Source organism: Mangifera indica, chromosome 20 (assembly GCF_011075055.1).
Source record: "Mangifera indica cultivar Alphonso chromosome 20, CATAS_Mindica_2.1, whole genome shotgun sequence".
In the NCBI taxonomy this organism is placed as follows: domain Eukaryota; kingdom Viridiplantae; phylum Streptophyta; class Magnoliopsida; order Sapindales; family Anacardiaceae; genus Mangifera; species Mangifera indica.
In genome coordinates, this window is record NC_058156.1 from 8,403,264 (window position 1) to 8,422,409 (window position 19,146).

The following is a 19,146-nucleotide window of genomic DNA, read 5'->3' on the forward strand; positions in this document are numbered from 1 at the left end:
TGTATTAAAAATGTGTTTAAATTATTGAAATAATCTCAACAATACATAGAAATAGATTACTCAGATAATCTGATGCTAATTACATTATAATATGTAATTAATTTAACCTGGAAGGAAGGCTAAAATCTTAATTACATTACCATGTGAAACTTGCATGAAAGAATATCCACAAAAGTCGGCAATTATAGTCATCTGTAAAAACAGCTATGCAGCCCTGCTGACCCAACAAAGAACAATAAATTCAACAGCTGTGAGAGCCCTAATTCATGTACAAACATTATCATAGAAATGCATGATTGAAAAGGGTAAACAAAAAGAAAAGAGTTGCAGGGACATACAGTCTAACCATTTTCATTTAACCCCTTGGTGGCACCCCTGCAGCAGCAAGACAACATACTCATATCCATCATTGGCCTACTTTCTACACCAATGCAGTATCTCATCTGAAAAAAACGAAGACAACGTTATTGGAGTGGTTCCTGATGGGGGCTCACTGGAGGTCCTGGCACTACTGTGAAATGCAAACCACGGCGTTGCCCAGCGCGAAGCATAAATGCAACTTCTGTTGCAGCAAGTGCTGCTGCTTCCTGATTGAATACAAATAAAGCATACAAGGAAATCAACAAAGGAATAATAAGTCTAGGCAAAATACCATAAAATTTGCTTTCTAAACATGCTCTTGTGATACTCAGTGAAGATTTGTTTCATGATTCTCCTGAGAAAGACGGAGCCTGAAACTAACCTATCTTTGCCTTCAATGCTGCAATATGCCGACAGCCCATGCCATTATATAACATGTAAGAAGAAAACCAGCAGCCCAGAGCAAGAAAAGCTGTTAAAAGGAAATTGTTTAATAAAAAAAAGATGATTGTGCATTACTCAAAGGCAATGAACCTTCATATCCAACATACAGAGAAAAATGTAGAAGCATCATCCTCTGCATCTGAAATGGTGAGAGACAGTGCATGCCTCAAGAGAAGCAGCGCCATTAACTGCCAAAAAAAGGGAATCCTAATAGACATTTATCACACTAAAATGTGGAAAGTAATGTTTTTATTAGTAATTAAAAATATTCAACAAAATAAAAAAACTATAATTTCTCATCCAACTGTCAGAATAGTATGTCCAAGTTGTTCTTGCTCAACAACCTAGAGCAGATTCTGCACCAAGCACAGATTGATACAGTGACAGTTAAAAAGACATGGAAAAAACCTAGGTAAAGAAGGAGATGCATAACATAAGAAGCTATTAATCGGAGATGAATATTCATATTTCATATGTGTGCATGTGTTGTATCATTTTCTAATATATAACAATTCAAAACGGATACAAAACAAACAAAAAAATTGATTATTCTGTATGCCTTGAGCACAAAATTCTGTGTACCATATTATAATAACAACTCAAAATTTTCTTTTTGTGAAAGAATAACTGTCTTACAATTAGTGCTGCAGAGCGGCAGAAGGCAGCCCCGCTAGCATTGCTATCAGCATATTCATTGTACTCAGCCTCCAACAAATGGTGTTCTGCTGCTGCCATCACCAAAAGTCGTGGATCATGCAAGTCCAAGGAAGCACCAGAGACTGTCCAAGCCTCACTGTGCAACAAATTTTAAAACTGACGAGCATAAAATAGCAATCCAGAAAAACTGCAATATTCCATTCTTGATATTGATTTGCACATGGAGATAAAAAATTTGATATCCTGACTGGACTCCACTTTTGCTCTTGGGAATGTGCAATGACCCCCCAATGTATTTGTAGTTATGCAACAGTTTCACAGGTGGCATAAATACGACAAATCCAACATGGAAGGCTAGCTAGGTGTTCAAGTACTTATTACAAACATATTCATATTTATTAATTGAGTCCTTCAGATAATTCCCAAAAGAGTAAATATATTATATAATGACTAGCATTAGGACAAAGAGGCCCAGCACATGTATGATTAAAACTTGCCTGATATCAATTGTAGTATCTTCAGCCTGAGGGGGAGGTGGTGAAGTAGTATATCCAGGTTGGTATGGCTGTTATAACAAAAAAATTAAGTCAGCTGTAATGTAAACACATCAATATGGTAATCAACTCATACCAGGATTACTTAACTAACCATGTGTAAACAACCAAACTAACCTTTCAACAAATGAATAAACAAATTACTTAGCCAAACTACATGGATACAAATCCAGTTAAGTTCCCATTACAACTCAATTATTAGGAGCAATCAAGTATAAAAGATCAGACACATCAAGAGAAACACCATAATAACAAACCCTTTTACTGAACAGAAAAATGAGAGTAATATTATATACCTGATGCCAAATTCAAATTAAAAAAAAAAAAAGAAAAAAAAAACAAAACAAAACAGTCATACATGTCATGTTCAGCACAATCAAAATTTTCAAGGTAAAATGCTTCCTGCAGCAAGAAGAAGAATCCATGCAGGTCACCTACACGGAAAGCAAAAATGTTGACATTCAAAGGGGAGAACAAGAAGAATAAGAAGAAGGAAAAATACATTTTTTAAAGACAGAAACTGAATATGCATCCAACTATAGAGAAGCATTAAATTTAAAAGTAGCCTTTCACTGAAAAAAGAGGAAAAAGAATACTTATGGGATTATTCTATCAATAAAAAACTTTTAACTCCAATTACGAAGTTGATGATTTTGAACTATGCCATAGAGAATAATCTTAAAAAATGTTGCAGCAATTAGCAAAGCAAAAACACAAAACTTACACCTACTAATGAGATTTCTTGAGATCTTACTTCATTTTTTTATTTGAGATTTCCTATTAAATGTAAAGAATCAAGAATTAAGTTTGCCAAGTTTAAAGCTTGACGCAACATAAAAAAACATCTGAAAATTTTCAGGAAGAAAGTGAAAAAATCTAGTTCTCTAAAAAATATCACCAAATCATCTTCAATGTGCAATTTATTTAGCAAGCATCAGCCTCATGTTCTTTAGTATCAAGTAATCCAATTGCAAATGAATTTCTTCAAGATGGAAGAGAATTGATCCTAGTAATTAGGCCCCATCTTCCCCTCCAACAAGAGGAAACTAAAGGAAATATAGCCTAAAAAGAAAAAACTGCTTCAAACTATACTTCTATGTACACCATAATCCCATAATATATCATACAATAAACTTCTGCCAAGATTACAACATGCCACATTACAAGGTAAATATTTTCTACATATATCAAAAGTCTGCAATTTGATCTGTAAATTATACTTGACCTAGAAAGAAAAAGTACTAACAGTACCCCTAAGACCAAACCAGTAACATCACACACAAGTAATATTAATAAGAATTTAAAAATAGAAATAGAAAGCACTTATCTAGTAGATCCCTTGCTCAGCATTAATAAAACATAAATAAAAATACTTAGACAGCAGCAGCTTACCTGATGACATTTCTCACAAGTTATATCCCGTTTCTCTTTGCACCAATGCTGGACACATTTCCTATGGGCAAATTGGATAAACAAAACATGTCAGCCTTGGGATGACCTATAAAACCATAAATGTTTGAACCAAAGTCAAATACACATAAGACACAAGAGGAAAATTCCACTACTCTATTCCATACATGTAAGTGTACACTGCATGGCAAGAAAATATGTTCAAGCATGCTCTAACCAGTTGCGCTGTGTGTAGGCAGGTGTATCCATATTCTCCTTGAGAGAGGGAATAGAATTATATAAATTATTAACAGTAAATACACAGCATACAAAAAGGACCTTGAATTACTAGAGACTAATAAAATCCTTCATGAGAAATTTTAAAAGGGGAGAGATTATAAAGATCTGTACCTTCAAACTGCCACTGCAAGCACATGGGACCTCCAAATTCTTAATGCTATCCTCCTCCTGGCATATGCGACACTCCACCATTTGAATAAGTGGTTCTTCTTCTTCAGATACACCATATTCTCCCACTCCCTCAACATCAACAACACGAGCCAGTGGATCAGCAGCATGAGAACTGGAATACTCACTGGATGATCCCGGGGGCCCATTCCCTTGCAGAGTATGCAAATTATCAGGCGTTACAAGGCGGTCAACACACAAAATCAGGTGATCACTCATTTTTCCTGTTCTGATTCACCACCAAAAATACCAATAATACATTTTAGCCCAAACAATATGCCAAGCTACAATCCCAATCTACCAGTACACAGAGTACACAACCAGGTTACTAAGCAAAATATAAAACTCTTAGCCCAAAGTGACTATCCATCTGTTTAACAGTTCGAATAAATCAAAACCAAAACCAAATTTTGAATTTAAATTTTGCAGCTATAATTACATTCCCGTACAATAATTTCCCTCAGCTAAATTTTTAATTTTCCGAAAAAAAAAATAATAATAATAATAACTTAAAACATCCCATTTTCCTAATCTTCTCAACAACCAAGCAGTAAAACCTTAATTTAAATTCCCAAACCCACAAAAAAAAAAAATCACTAGCTCAATACCATCACCAACGGCTAATCGCAAATCCCGAAGACAAAAATTCGCAATCACAAAAAAACTTCAAAGAAATCGAAGATTATTGTGGCTTAAAGGAGCATTAAAACATAAAAATGGATAAATTTGAGGAAAATACCGGCAAATGTGAGTGTAAAAATCGGATTTTGGATTCTGCGAACAAGTCTACGCTTTTGAGATGATGAAGTTAAAAGGTTTTTTATGCATTTACACTTCAATAAATATAACTAGCAGTTGGGCTTTAACTAAGCTGAGTAAGCTCGATAACGTCCGTCCAAACCTAAGGGAAATATCACCGTTTGCTTGTCGTAACGGAGGTCATCATGATTTGTAGAAACCTAAATTACTATTAGAATCAAATTGAATTTGAATTTAAGTTCGAATTTATTGAATTTAAATTTAAGTTTGAATTTAATTCAAATAAACTCTAAAAAACCTAAGTTCAAACGAATTTAAGTCTGAGAGTTCAATATTTTTAACTATAAGTTTTTATAGGATTTTGTTCGTAAAGTTTGTAAATTTGAAAATTTGAGATGAATTGACCAAAACAATGTTATTTTAATTAATACGTATCAAAACGATATCATTTTAATATTAAACCAAACTCAAAACTCAATTCAAACTTGAATTCAAATCAAATTCGAGTTCGATTTCTCTCAAATGAGTTAAACTTAAACTTGAGCTTCAACCATATTTGAGCTTAAGCTTGGACTTTGTTTTACCAAAGTTAAGTCAAATTCAAACTCGGCTAAACTTTAACCCAACCCTATAGCAAATAACTCCCACCCAAGGTTTGACAAAATTACAAAGTTTCACTCTTTATTTTTTGAAAAAACAAATTTTCACTCAACATCCATTTATGAATTTATTTTGATTTTATGGAAATGATTGTTATGTGTTTTTATTGAAGTTACAAAAATATCAATGATACTTCCTATACATGTTAGTAGAGGTGTTTGAAATTATTCGATAATCAAATTGAATCAATTTTTGAACAAAAAATAGGTTATTTAAACAATTGATTTATATACAAGTTCAAAAATATAGAAAAACCAATTTTTTAGTTTAGTTATCAATTTATCTAACTTTCAAAACTGTTTAGTTAAATCAGTTTTAAAAAAGTTAAATAAAATATTAAATATATTTTTAAAAAATTAAAAAAATAATAAAATCGGATAATTATTTAAAATTCAGTTAAAAATGAGTTAACCAAAAATTTAGTTCGGTTAATTGATATTTTCAATTTGATTCAAAATTGATAAATCTTTTAATCAGTTTAGTTTCAATTTATAATTTTTTTAAATCAAAAATTCAGTTCAATTCAAAAAATTGAAAAACTGGTTTGATATACATGATAAATTACCAAAACATTATTATTAATTTAAAATTTTGTTATTTAAACCGCTAAAAAAAATCAAAACTCTAACTTACTTTAAAATGTAATGTTTTTATCATTTCTTTGAAAATGTAATTACTATTTTTTAAACTACCGAAAATTATTTTCAAAAATTAAAAAATTATTAAAACAAATATAGATGATGGTGTAAAAGATATATAATTGTATATTTAAGATATATTATAATTTTTTAAAATTTTAAAGGTAATGATAAAAACTTTTAGGGTTTTTAAAATTCTTAAAAAGTTTGAGGTGCTTTTAAAATTTTTTAATTTTAATATAACCCTCAATATTTTTAAAAATTAAATTGCACCCCAAAAAATGAATAAAATATTACAAATTAAAATTGTACATATCATATTAAAATTATTAAAATTATAAATATATTTTTTAAATATATATTATGAATATGATAATTTTGAAAGTAAGGTATGAAAAATATTTATTTCCTGCAATAAATTTTAAAAAATAATATTTACTTCTCTATTTGCATTCTATATTATAATATTTAAATATAAATGATATAAATAACGGTTAAAACTCATGGTTAAATTTAACATACAGATGAAAAATTGATTATTTAAACTTAAAAAGCAGTGGGATTATTAATTTATCAAATTTTGGGTTGGAGATTTTGCCTAAAATAAATTTGTTCAACAATCCTCGAATAAAAAAAGAATTATATAACAATAAAATTATATGTATAATTTTATCTATATATAATAAGATATTATTATATAATTGAATATTATTTTATTTTTAATTATTTAACAAATGACTATTTTTTATCCAAGTTTTAATTCAATCTCAAAAATATATTTACGATAGATGAAAAACTCAAACACTCATCAATCTCAAAATTGTCGTTAAATATAACGATAAAATCGTTATTTAACAATAATATTAAAAAATATATAATTTTATTTAATTTCCTTCTTAAATTTTAAAAATTAACATTTTTTCTCAATGTGTGAATTTTGAGAAGTAACTCCGTCCTCCCCCCCAACCAACATCTTTAAGTTTTTTTTTCATTATTTCCTTTGACCACTGGCGATTGGTGCTACATGTTGTTGGACAACATCTAAACAATGTTCATTGCCCTTCATTGGGCTACGAAGTGTTGTCCAAAAATGCGTAAGTTTTTTCTTCACTCCTCCTTACGCCCCCCAACGACTAGTGCGACACATTGCTAGATGATGTCTAAACAATGCTTATCATTTTTTATTGGACTACGAAGTGCCGTCCAATTTGAGCGACGATCATTGTCCTTGGACGACGCTCATCATCTAAAGGTCGTTCTCTAGATCACTCTGTCTTATTCCTCTATCATTCATTGAAGAAAATAAACAGATTTCAGATTTGGTATCCTATAGAAGAAAGTAAATTTTTCAAAATTTACCCTATAGAAAAAATGATAATTTTTTTATAAATATATTTTAATCGATTAAAATTTGAGTAGATATTTAAGTTTTTCATCTTCTACAGGTATATATTTCTCATTTCACTAAAATTTAGGTGAGAAATAGTCTTTTAATCTTAATTTTTAATTATTTAATCACATAATAATACACAATTTGTATATAAAATTACGCATATAACAGTACTTGTATTATAAATACTTAAGCAAGACTAAACGAAAATCTCCTGCTTCCACTGACGAGGGTTTTACGAAATCTAGGGTTTTAGTTTGAACAAAGAGGAGCCAATGGCGGAGGAAGCAGTGAAAGAAATCAGCAAGACCAACGCGGCCAAGGAAGACATGGATCTCGAAGCAGGAGGATACGAAAACGCCGACTTTAAGGCGAAGCGTTCGAGAGAGGAGGAAGAGGAGGGGGACGGTAACGCTGATGCTTCGAAGAAGCAGAAGGTTGATGAGAACGACAAGCCGATGGAGGAGGGGCAGTTGGAGAAAGAGTTAGAGGGTGCGGAGGCTAATAATGGATCGGGTCGGGTCACTTTGGGCCCGAAGATGTTCGGATCGTCGGTTGAGATGTTCGATTACTTTTTCAAGATTCTTCACTTTTGGCCACCCAATTTAAACGTCAACAAGGTATGTTTTTATTTTTGTTTGTTTTTCAAGGTTTAGAACATGTAACTCTTGTTATGGAACAGAGTGATGGGAAGTTATACGAAACATAAAACATGTCATGGGTAATATAATGCTATATTGTGACTTGAAGCAGTTGGACTCAGAAGGTATACGTTTGTTGTTGTGCTTGATTGCAGAGTCACAATTGTACTTGCAGATAATAGGTTTTTATAATATACGTGATTGTATAATACGTGTGGAATTGAAGTGAAATTTTGATAGAATGGGTATGAGGATAGTCTTATTTATGAAACAGAGTGATGGGAAGTTAGATATAAGCAGTGCATAGATGTGGCTGAAATTACAGAATTTGTGTGGAAAGTCTGAAATACAAGCGAGGGTAAGGCAAGAGATGAGTAAAACTGCCAGAGGATAGAGGTAGCAGCTATCTAGATAAGAAGATGGCATCCCTCTTCATGTAGGTATATCTTTAAGAATTACCCCAAATTTGGGGAGGAGAAATAAGTTAGAGCTATGGCTTTGACATTTGCAAGGTGACATTTTTAATTTCAAGGATTTATAGATTTTTGGGCACATAAACATTGGTGTAATTGATTCTGTTTTTCCTTTGATTAAGACGCCTGTTATGTGGTAGATACTTGTTGCTAGCTACACTCACAGTGCAATTACTGAATAGCTGTCTCTTAACATGGAATCTACTTTGTATGAGATGCCTTTTTATTTCTTTTTTTGTTATTTATTTCCCATTTGGACGAAATGTTCATCAATAACTATTGTTCCTTGAGTAATTAGAGACATCTCTATTGGTAATGGGTCAGATGCATCTAAGGGATAAGTAGATCATATCTTTAATTGTGCTTACCGAATTGAAAAACTTTGTATGAGTGCCCTTAAATATAGTATTTTCATTTTTTTCCCATTTGGACAAAGTATTTAAAAAGGACTATTGTGTCTTGAGTAATTAGAGAGATCTCTATTGTTAATGGGTCACATCCATCTAAGGGATAAGTAGATTATATGTTTTAATTGTACTAATCAAATTAAGAAACTTGGTATAACGGTTGCTGTTTGGTATAGACTCAGCTTAAAGGCACAATCTTTCTAATTGCTTCTTGGCTTGCAAATGGCAACTTCTTATTCAATGGAGTCACTGACTCTCTTGTGCGCTCTTTGATCCAGATGTATAGAAATTTTCATAAAATTTTTTTCTGGATTTTTGGTTTATACTGTACTACCATATGATCTGTATGTGCAGTATTTTCAATTAAAGTTGTCGTTGTGTTTGGTGTGTTTCAGTATGAGTACATGGTGTTGCTAGAGTTGCTCAAACGAGGTCATGCAGAAGCTGACCGCAAGATTGGAGGAGGAGTCCAAGCTATCCAAGTTCGATACCACCCAAGTTGGAAAAGTAGGTGCTTTTATCTCATTAGAGAGGATGAATCTGTCGAAGATTTCAGCTTCAGGAAGTGTGTGGATAACATACTCCCATTACCTGAAGACATGAAAAATAAAGTTGAGGCCAATAAGTTTTTGGGTAGGGGTGGTGGTGGCAAGGGTCGTGGAGCAAAAAATGGCCGTGGAAGAGGTGGCAAGTGGAGGAACTGAAGTGTCTGTTGTTAAATTATATGGGATTTAGTTGATTGTCCTATTGATAATGGTTTATAGACTCATCAAGCCTAAATCCAGCTAAACTGCTGTATTATCCAAATTTTGGGTATTAATGACTTTTTAATTATTTTTCTCACTTTGCTTTGCCTTTATTTATGTCAAGCAGTAGTTTTCGTCGGAGCTAAATCATCGGTCAATGGAGTGGACTTCTGTTGTTACAAGGCGGGCCTTGTATATTGGATTTGACTAAAGCCTGCAGTTGAATGATTAACATTTATAAATCGATATTTATAATAAATATTAATTTAAATATTGATAATAATAAAATATTATTTTATTTTTAATTTAAAAATATTTTCATATTAATATATTATTATTAGTATTTAAATTAATTTTATTAGTGTTTATAGTTTTGATTAATTTTGTAACATTTCTTGGATCACATGATTCTCCCTATCTTAAATATTTATTTTTACCAAACTTAAATATTTATCAATTAAACCTCTATCTTAAATTGAAAAAACAAAACCCTAAAAAATAAATTTAAAAAATAAAATAAATTAGCTGTAAAAACATATTCAATAAAGTTTTAAGGTAAAACATTAGTTAGCTCTAGGGATGACAACGAGGAGGGGCGGGGAGGAGATCTCAATCCCCATCCTCATCCCCGGCTCGTCCCTGTTACTGGGATAAAAATGATTCATCATCCATTTTCTGTAAAGAAAAATCTTTTCTCCATCCCCGCAGGAAAAAATACCCTCTTCATACCCACAAAAAAAAAATTCTTTTTTATCTTATAAACACAATATAAATATATTAAATAATATAATTAAATAAAATTAAAATTAACTTACTATTTCAAATATCACAAATATAATATATTAACTACTTTAATATATACAACAAAAACCTAAATAAATTTGAAAAGCATAAATAATTTAAAACTATAAAAAATATATTAGTATTTTAAATAAATATATTAATATAAAAGGGATGGGAGGAGGATGGGGGCGGGGAGGGGACACATGTATCCCTATCCCCGGCCCGTCCTCGATTGTGAAGATTTGATTCATCCCCATCCCTGTCCCCTTCTCTATTTCTATCGGGGAATCTCCTCCCCGTTAGGGTTAAGACCCCTAAAATTGGGTTCAAATTATCATCCCTAGTTAGATCTACTACACGATGAAAGTAACCAAAGAATATTTTGGTTTTTTTAGTATGCATATCCTAAAAATTAATGAATTTCATGAACAGTGGAAAATGTTATTTTTAAAGTTTGGGTAGAAAATATGAATTAATTCATTACAGAGACTTCGAACTTGATAAAATTCATATTTATCTCTCTTAAAATTTGGGGCCTTTACATTACTTTTTTGGCTTTGAAATTACTAGAAGCTTATATATTATATTTGTGTCAGTCAATCTAAGAGATCTTCTTCCAGTAAAAGCCAACATGCAAGAGTTTAAACCCTTTTCGCCATTGATGTCAAACTTGATAGTGAAGATAAGTTTGAGCACCCTTCCCTTCCCTTCCCTTCCCTGTATAGAAATGTCATAAGAGTTTTATTTATAATAATATCTAACTTTGATTTGATTAGACTTGGCATTTCTTTTTCAGTGAACAAATTAATCAATTTCTACAAGCTCCTACACAATCTTAATGGAAAACTTGTAAACAAAAAACCTAGATATATTCAAACCACTCTCACTTTTTTACATCTCATTTTAGCCTTCAATTAGAGTTTTGGGTAGTAGTAGTATTCAAGATAGGAGGTATATTACTTGTTATTGTCTGTCTGTTTCTTGAAAATTAATATTATATTATATTATACTACAAAATTAATCAAACATGATTGCTTTTTAAAACTTAATTAATTATTATTAAGAAAGTGGGAGATGAAAAGTGTAACTTGTTTCCTCAGTTTTAAAAGCTAATTATAATCAACCACTCATTTACACATATATGCTTAACTGTAACCTCCCACTGCATTAACTCACTTTTATAAATAATGGGCCAAAAGACTCAATCCCACCCAAGGTTTAGTGTATCTCCTGACTCTCATTTGTTAAGTTTAAAAATCTAAATACGTATTGTTTTACTAAATTTTATTGTTTATGTCAAAAGTAAAATTATTATTTAAAAATTTTATTTAAATAAAAAAAAATTGTGCGAAAAATTACACAGAGATAAAATTTTCTTTATTGAAATAAAATTTATACCCTTGATAATAATAAAAAAATTTAACAAATTAGCGAATATTTAAATTTTTGAAATTTAGCGAAACCTTTAGTGAGAATAAGTTTTTTGGCCTAAATAATTTAATGCTAATTATATTATCTCCTTTTTCTATCAATGAATGGAACGTTACACTTGCACCTACACCATATAGTTTAACAATGATTGTCTTAATTAATTATCCGAGTGAATAACCCTTTCCCACCCAAAGTTTAGCCTTATAACCTTTTTAGTTTCTAATTGATATAAATAATACTTTTTCACCCATAATCATAACCAAGCATAAATAACACTTTTTAATTTAAAATTAAATTCTGTTAATAAAATAATAATAATATTAAAGAGTAAAATTATTATTTCATTTTTATTATATTATTTTTTCAAATTATTATATAATTTTAAATTAATAAAAATAAAAAAATGACATTATAAATATCTAAATTTTATGAACAACTTTTTATTTTATTTTTCTTTCACTTTCATTAGTTCTTCTTCTTTTCCTATTGATAATAGTATCTTTTTCATATAATTGTATTTTTGGAAAAAGAAACTGTAAATTTTCAAAATGATGGGGGTCTTTATAAAATTTTTAGGGGTTATTAGAAATTTGAAAAAATGTGTTCAAAATTTTTGAAATATCAGTTCACTCTCTAATGGTTTTAAAATTGACTGTTGCACCCCAATAAAATTGAAGATAATACAACAAAGTTTTTTACGGGTTAAGTTGTCATGTTTAAAATATTTGAGTCTAATATAAAACTTTTATTTTTTTATTTTCAAAATTAATGGATAGTAACATTACTATTTTATTCTTATGTAGTTGATTTTTTAAACAAAATTTGGGTTTGAGTGAAAAAAATGTTATTTATACAAAATAAAAGTGAGAGTGGTTTGGTTAATCTTTGACTGGGGAAATGTTGTTTACTGTAATTAAAAATAGGAAAATTAAATTAAATACCCAAATATAATGTGTTTAAAGCAAAAATTCCCAACTATTTTCCCACAAAGTAAAAAATTTTCCCATAAGGTGAAGCTTGGCCCTCGAGATCCATATTTTTCGACCAAATTATCATTTTCCGAGTACTATTTCAACAAAAAAACAAATCTACACCTACTCTAACATAATAACTCTCAATTAATTCATTCAAAACAAGTAAGAATCAATCTATACAATCAAATATTCAAAACCGAAAATCTTAACTAAAAATATCTAAAATCTTCATCCGATTGATAAAATCTCAATACCAAAATGATTAAAACATAACAAAAGACAATACACTAACCTTTTTATCATTTTTGCTATCGGAAAACTAGAAAAATTGTTAGGGAATTGTTAATCTCATACACCTTATGGATGTCTCGTGAGAGAATGAATTTACCACCAAAATATAAGAGCATTGAGGTCAATTCACATAACTATATTTTGGGTATTTAATTTAATTTTTCTTAAAAATATATAAATAAAAAATGAAAGAAGAAATAATATAGATTATCGAAGCTTAATTATGGTGTATGGATAATTATTAAGCTTGCTCGACAAATGGTGGCGGAGATAAGAAATAATAATCTTGTTTATTGAAAAAAGAGTTGATGATTCCAAGTTTTTAGTGCCTTAGGGTTTAAAATAGACCATTCATACAATCGCCTTCTACGTGTTCTCCATGCATTAATTCCCTTCATTATCATATATCTGCTCTTAATTTCCAGTTAATTATACTCATAAAACTTGTATCAGCACGCTACCTCCATTTTCATTGATGAAATAACTGGTTTAAGCTTCGAAAAGAAAAGAAAATTTGGCACGCAACCTGCAAAATTTTCTAAGTTCATTGAAATACCTAGTAAAAGTGAATTAATTTTGCATAGAAATATATCAATCTTTCTAGGAAACCAAAACAAAGAAATACATAGTAAAATTGAATTTGGAATGTGGTTGATTCAGATAAAGTTTTATTATAAAAATAAAAAATTTATACAAAAATAAATTATTTAAAATATTATTGGGTATAAATTATTTATATATTTAATAAAAAATTGTATAGTATATTTTTAATATTGTTATATTGATTGATAATTTATGTAATTTTGTTTTAATAAATTAATGAGTAATGATATAATTATAATAATATTAAAATTGTTTTTTTAATATTTTAAAATTACTCAGATTATTATGTGATAATATAAATTTATCGGAAATTTTTATTATATAACAAAATAAATAAAATAATATTAATAATAAAAAGATAAATAATATTTATATAAGTGAATTACTTATATAAATTTTTAATTTTTTCAAGTAAATTTCTTGGAAATTTTAGTTATGAATTTATCGTAAATTAATTACCTTTCTCTCTCTATTTATAAAAGAGGAATAAAAATAAATAAATAATCTAGTAACTCTCGCACAGTAATCAATAATAATAATAATAATAATAATTATGCATGATTCTCATTCATTAATTCATGCATGGCCGGTTTTATCCCGTGAGACGGCGCACGATCTTCTAGAATTTATTACTCCATATGTATCATTCATCTCCTTCTTCCCTCATCCACTGCTCCTTATATTCCATTTGCTCAGATTTTCTTCTTGCTTCGTATGACTTATATTTGCAGAAACAGAAGGTTTTTTAACAGAAATATGGACGCTCAATCTTGGAACAACTATGAAGTCGTCCCAAAAGTTGACGATCAAGACCCCTTTGATTTTCTTTCTCATCTTCCATCGTTAGATTTAGGGTAAGATTAAGGTTTTGGTTAATAGTTTTACAGAAATTTGATCAGTTGATGAGTTTTGATAATCATTTTTGTTAATTTTTCAGGATAGAATGGCAGAACGAAATGGCCATTCAAGGGAGCTTTATCAATGCTGCTCCTTTGATGGAAAGCTTCCCCGACCCTTTTTATTCTTCACTTGATATGGTTTCAGCCCCAGCTGTGGCTCAAAAAGGTGAACCCCATAACATAATAACTGGATTCATAATTCCTGTAAGGAATGTATCAGAGTTTTATCAGTCGTAACAACTCTCTTTTTTGAACTCGGACTCTTTTGGAGATATTCAAACTCTACCAATTTTACTAACGTTAGTCCATAAATAGATTAATTTGAACTAATTAGTGTTGTTGCATTCTTCTTGTCATTACAGGGGATATGGTGTTTTGCGATTATGGAAACGGGTTTGCCCGGTGGGGAGAGTTGGGGCCTTTATTTGACCCTGAGAAACAGCAGTTGCCAATGCTGTGTAACAATGGAGGAACTTTTTCAGAAGCTAAACCTTCAAAAAAGGAAATTAGAAGGTGCAGAGAAGATAAAGTTGGAAATTCTGAAAGTCCAAATACGTTGTCGAGAAAAACTATTTCTCAGTACTTCTACATGCCCATAACAAAAGCAGCAAAAGAGCTCAACGTTGGATTGACCCTACTGAAGAAAAGGTGTAGAGAATTGGGAATCAGAAGGTGGCCTCATAGAAAACTTGTTTCGCTTCAAACCCTAATCAAGAATGTCCAGGTTTTTACTCTCTTTGAATTCATATATCTCTTTACCGATATATACAACTATATAGCATGAAAACAGAAATGTGGAGACGTTGAAATGTATTTTCTCAAAAAGATAAAAAAGAGAAATATGAGAAAATGTATAAATCTGAAAAATGTAGAGTATCGCATAAATAAGAATTTTAACATGTCAAAGAGGAGAGAAGCTTTAGATCGCTGAGGAGGGAAACGAAATCAACATAAAAGTTTGAAATTGTAATAGAGTGATATATAAAATTGATTTTTAATCGATTAAAATTGATATAAAAAAAAATGCATTTTGAATTTTTTTTATATTCTCAAAATATTTTGTACAGTTTTGAGGTATTTCCAACGTGGAAACGTTTCTGAAACATGAAAACACATCATGGGTAAATTTTCATCCTTCCTAGGTATACAATATTATATATTATTAATAATTGTCACAGTGAATTTTACAGGCAGAGTTCGAGGAGGAAGGGGGAGGAAATGAGGGGAAACTGAGAGAAGCAATAGAGCTGTTAGAGAGAGAAAAGAAAATGATAGAGGATTTGCCTGATTTGCAAATGGAGGAAAAAACGAAGAGGCTTAGACAAGCGTGCTTCAAGGCGAACTACAAGAAGAGGAAGCTGATGGGAATGGCGGATTCAGTGGAAGGCTCGTGTAGAGGAAGTGGTGGCGGTGGAAATTTAAAAGGAAGTATCGCGTATGAGATTAGTCGTGAGGAAGATGAGGAGCTTAAAGCTCTATTTTCGGAGTCTTCTTCGAACAGTAATACTATTTTTTGAGAGTTTAGGATATCACAAAGAATAATTTGTTTGAATGTAGTTCTGTATGTTTATGTATCAACATGCGCTTCAGAAATCTGTTGATGAAGTGTTGCACACATTGTTTTATTTTTGGAATGTGAATGTTTTTGTTATGTTTTGTTTTTTCTGTAATTTGATTTGGACAAATAGCAATTCTTCATCATTTAAGGGTCGAATGACTATTCATCAACAGAAGTTTGATGAGGGTTTAGGGTTTCCCAATTCATCACCTTAAGTTTTTTATGGGTAACCGTTAGAGGGTAAATTCAGAATATAGTAATTAGATTCAATCATTACACCAGACCCTTGAGTTGTTAAGTTAAAAAGGTTAAGAATTTCTTTCACCTCCATTCTTCAGAAGACTATAATCTAAAGCACACTGCGTATTCTGTGCTCACCATAAAAACAGTGATGAGATTTTGAGGAATATTATCTTTAATAGCAGCAGTGTTATCACAGTTGATTGATGGAAAAAGTTTTGAAAATCTTGGAAACATTGAATACCTGGCTTTGATAAGAGTGGCACAGCCGTTAAAAGGACTGTGTGAGCAGTCGGCGTGTATAAATAGTGACTTTTATAGTGTTGTCGTGTTGTAGGAGGAGAGAAAAAATTGCGTCGCAATTAAAGATGACAATTTGGACTCGATTTTAGGGGTTCTGACCTTCTTCGACCCTAACAGAAAGGGGAATCCCCAATAAAAATGGAGAAAGGGGCAGAGATGGGGATGAAAAAAATCTTTGTAATCTGGGAGGGGTCGGGGACGGGGATATATATGTCCCCGCCCCGCCCCGCCCCTCCCCTCCCCTCCCCTCCCCGCCCACCCCGCCCCACCCTTCCCCTCCCCTCCCCGCCCCTCCCCGGCCCGGCCCGCCCCCTCCCCTAAATCTAATATATTAATATTATTTTTTTGAACTATTAAATTCTATAAACTTTTACATTATAATTTATTAAAATCATAATTTTAATTTTATTAATTTTTGAATTATCAATTATCAGTTTTTACTAATTTCTGAACTATTAATCTAATATATTAAAAAAACCTCAGAATCTCATTATCATAAAATACAAATGCACCAAATTAATTAAATTTAATGTTATTACAAAATTACCCTAAATCACATACATATTTACTAAAAACTATAACCTTAATAATTTTTATTACAAAATTACCACCCATCTTTTAACCTTAAATATAAATCCCCTTTTTCTTCCATTTTTCACTTCACAGCCGCACACTCCCTCTCCCAGCCAAAGCTTCCATTTTTCACTCCACAGCTGCACTGCACACTCCCTCTCCCAGCCAAGGGCGTCTTTGTCTTGTAGTTGGAGGTAAGCTTCTTCCTTCCATGATTGCACTGGCAACTGTGGACTTTTGATATAAATATATTTCCTTCAACATCTTTTTATGTGCATTAAATCCACTTGTAATGGATTTTGTTTGGCTTAAAGCTTCTTTGGCAATGGTTTTGGCTTAATCCACAGTTGTAATGCATTAAATCCATTTTTTGATGTACATTAAAGCTTCTTTGGCTTTGGATTTTTGCTTGCTGGATTTTGTTTTTATTTTATCTAATTATGCTTACAATTCTAATTCTCCATTCCACTACTAATTCTCAGATTCCTTGCCTCTGTGGTTGAGATCTCTGCATCAACAAGCAGGTTGGGATTACGGATTGAAACATTTGTTTTTTTAATTTTAGAAGGAACATTGATAAAATGATTATTAGAATTTTTAATAATGCACCATTGAAGAGTGTATATCCATAAAATATTGAGAAATTAAAATTTATTGGCTTGGGTATGGGGAGGGGATTTTTCCCCTTGGGAACAGAGTCGGGATAGGGAGGGCATTTTTCTCTGCGAGGATGGGGAGGGGATGGGAAGGGGATTTTTCCTCGCGGGGACGAGGAGGGGATTTTTCCCCGAGGGGACGGGGAGGAGATGGGGAGGGGATTTTCCTTCGCGGGGAGGGGACGGAGATTCTTTGTTATCCCCGTAATGGGGACGGGGATTGATATCCCCTCCCTGCCCCTCCCCGTTGCCATCCCTAGTCGCAACATAGGAATTATAGGTTAGTGGCGAAAAATAAGTTAATGGGACTTGACGAGAAAAGGTTAGGTTATGCTGGTGATGGGGGGGTTTTGAAACAACGCTAAGTCTAAGATACTTGTCATGGGCTAAAATTTATGGCATGTTCAATACACTGCTTTTGTAAGGATCAATCTTGTATGTATCCACTTTATAATCTAGAGTTATTAGTTTCATTTTATTTTAGATTTATTATGAGAGTGATTATAACTCTCAATCAGTTTGTATAGAGATAACCTAATCTTTTATCAATACGCCCCTAATTATATTACGTATGTCTGGTGGTTAGAACGCTCCCAACCCACAGTAACACATCCATGAAACCAACAACAATGTACACTCACACTTAAACGTATTATCAACCGTGTTTGTTCAAGCCCTTCTCATGCCCTCTAGCCTTGGGTTGTGACAACTCTTCCCTGCTCAAAAATGGTGCATGCCCTTGTGCACCGCTCGACATGCAAACACCTACAGACCTTTTCGCTTTGCACCAATACCATTTTGATAAGTGTCAAACTTATGGCTTAAAGAGATGTTGTCAAATGCGACCACCTTTTCATGCCAATATCTCATGACACCTTGAAAGATCCCCGTCCTCTGCCTATTACACCTCCTTGGCGAGGTCTGTGTGGCATTTGCCTTTCTTTTTATCACTTTTTTCGTTGTAGGAGATTTCTTTTTTATTTGGCAACTTTAGTGATGGTTTGACTTTTATACCAACTGTCACAGGTTAAAAAATCCAATTTGCCTGCGTGACATTATGATATTGTCTTCTCGAGGATCAATTTTACATGCGTCATATTATGATTTAAGGGTACTGGTTTTATCTTACTTTGCTCTCATCAAAAGAGCTACTCCAACTCCCAACTAGTTTGTATAGGAATGACTTAGATTACATTGCCCATATACCTGGTAGTTAATGTTGTTGGTTCGTGTTTATATTATGTCAATT

The 19,146-nt window shown here is 31.7% G+C and overlaps 3 protein-coding genes across 3 annotated transcripts; 2 read left to right on the forward strand and 1 right to left on the reverse strand.

Annotated features, from left to right (window-relative positions):
• LOC123203905 lies at positions 1-4,716 on the reverse strand. The gene is given in 8 exon segments (XM_044620379.1): positions 1-587; positions 743-832; positions 912-992; positions 1,441-1,597; positions 1,959-2,026; positions 3,408-3,481; positions 3,818-4,101; positions 4,612-4,716. Coding segments are annotated over 7 exon segments (867 nt in total). The 5' UTR covers positions 4,092-4,101; positions 4,612-4,716; the 3' UTR covers positions 1-464.
• A 2,798-nt stretch (positions 4,717-7,514) lies between these two features.
• On the forward strand, positions 7,515-9,683 carry LOC123203959 (protein EMBRYO DEFECTIVE 514-like). Its single transcript, XM_044620457.1, has 2 exons — positions 7,515-7,939; positions 9,236-9,683. Exons 1-2 carry the CDS (start codon positions 7,595-7,597, stop codon positions 9,542-9,544), a joined length of 654 nt encoding a protein of 217 aa, XP_044476392.1. The 5' UTR covers positions 7,515-7,594; the 3' UTR covers positions 9,545-9,683.
• A 4,741-nt stretch (positions 9,684-14,424) lies between these two features.
• LOC123204292 (protein RKD1-like) lies at positions 14,425-16,084 on the forward strand. Its single transcript, XM_044620902.1, has 4 exons — positions 14,425-14,522; positions 14,606-14,733; positions 14,930-15,291; positions 15,758-16,084. The coding sequence occupies exons 1-4, from the start codon at positions 14,425-14,427 to the stop codon at positions 16,082-16,084; spliced, it is 915 nt and encodes a 304-aa protein (XP_044476837.1).
• The last annotated feature ends 3,062 nt before the right edge of the window (positions 16,085-19,146 follow it).

What these genes read in the sequence shown, in the direction of transcription:
- LOC123203959 (XM_044620457.1), top strand. Translation starts at nt 7,595, where the DNA reads ATGGCGGAGGAAGCAGTGAAAGAAATCAGCAAGACCAACGCGGCCAAG. An exon ending in CCAATTTAAACGTCAACAAG is followed by an intron (nt 7,940 to 9,235) that starts GTATGTTTTTAT and finishes GGTGTGTTTCAG; the next exon opens with TATGAGTACATGGTGTTGCT.
- LOC123204292 (XM_044620902.1), top strand. Translation starts at nt 14,425, where the DNA reads ATGGACGCTCAATCTTGGAACAACTATGAAGTCGTCCCAAAAGTTGAC. An exon ending in CTTCCATCGTTAGATTTAGG is followed by an intron (nt 14,523 to 14,605) that starts GTAAGATTAAGG and finishes TTAATTTTTCAG; the next exon opens with GATAGAATGGCAGAACGAAA. An exon ending in CCCAGCTGTGGCTCAAAAAG is followed by an intron (nt 14,734 to 14,929) that starts GTGAACCCCATA and finishes TTGTCATTACAG; the next exon opens with GGGATATGGTGTTTTGCGAT.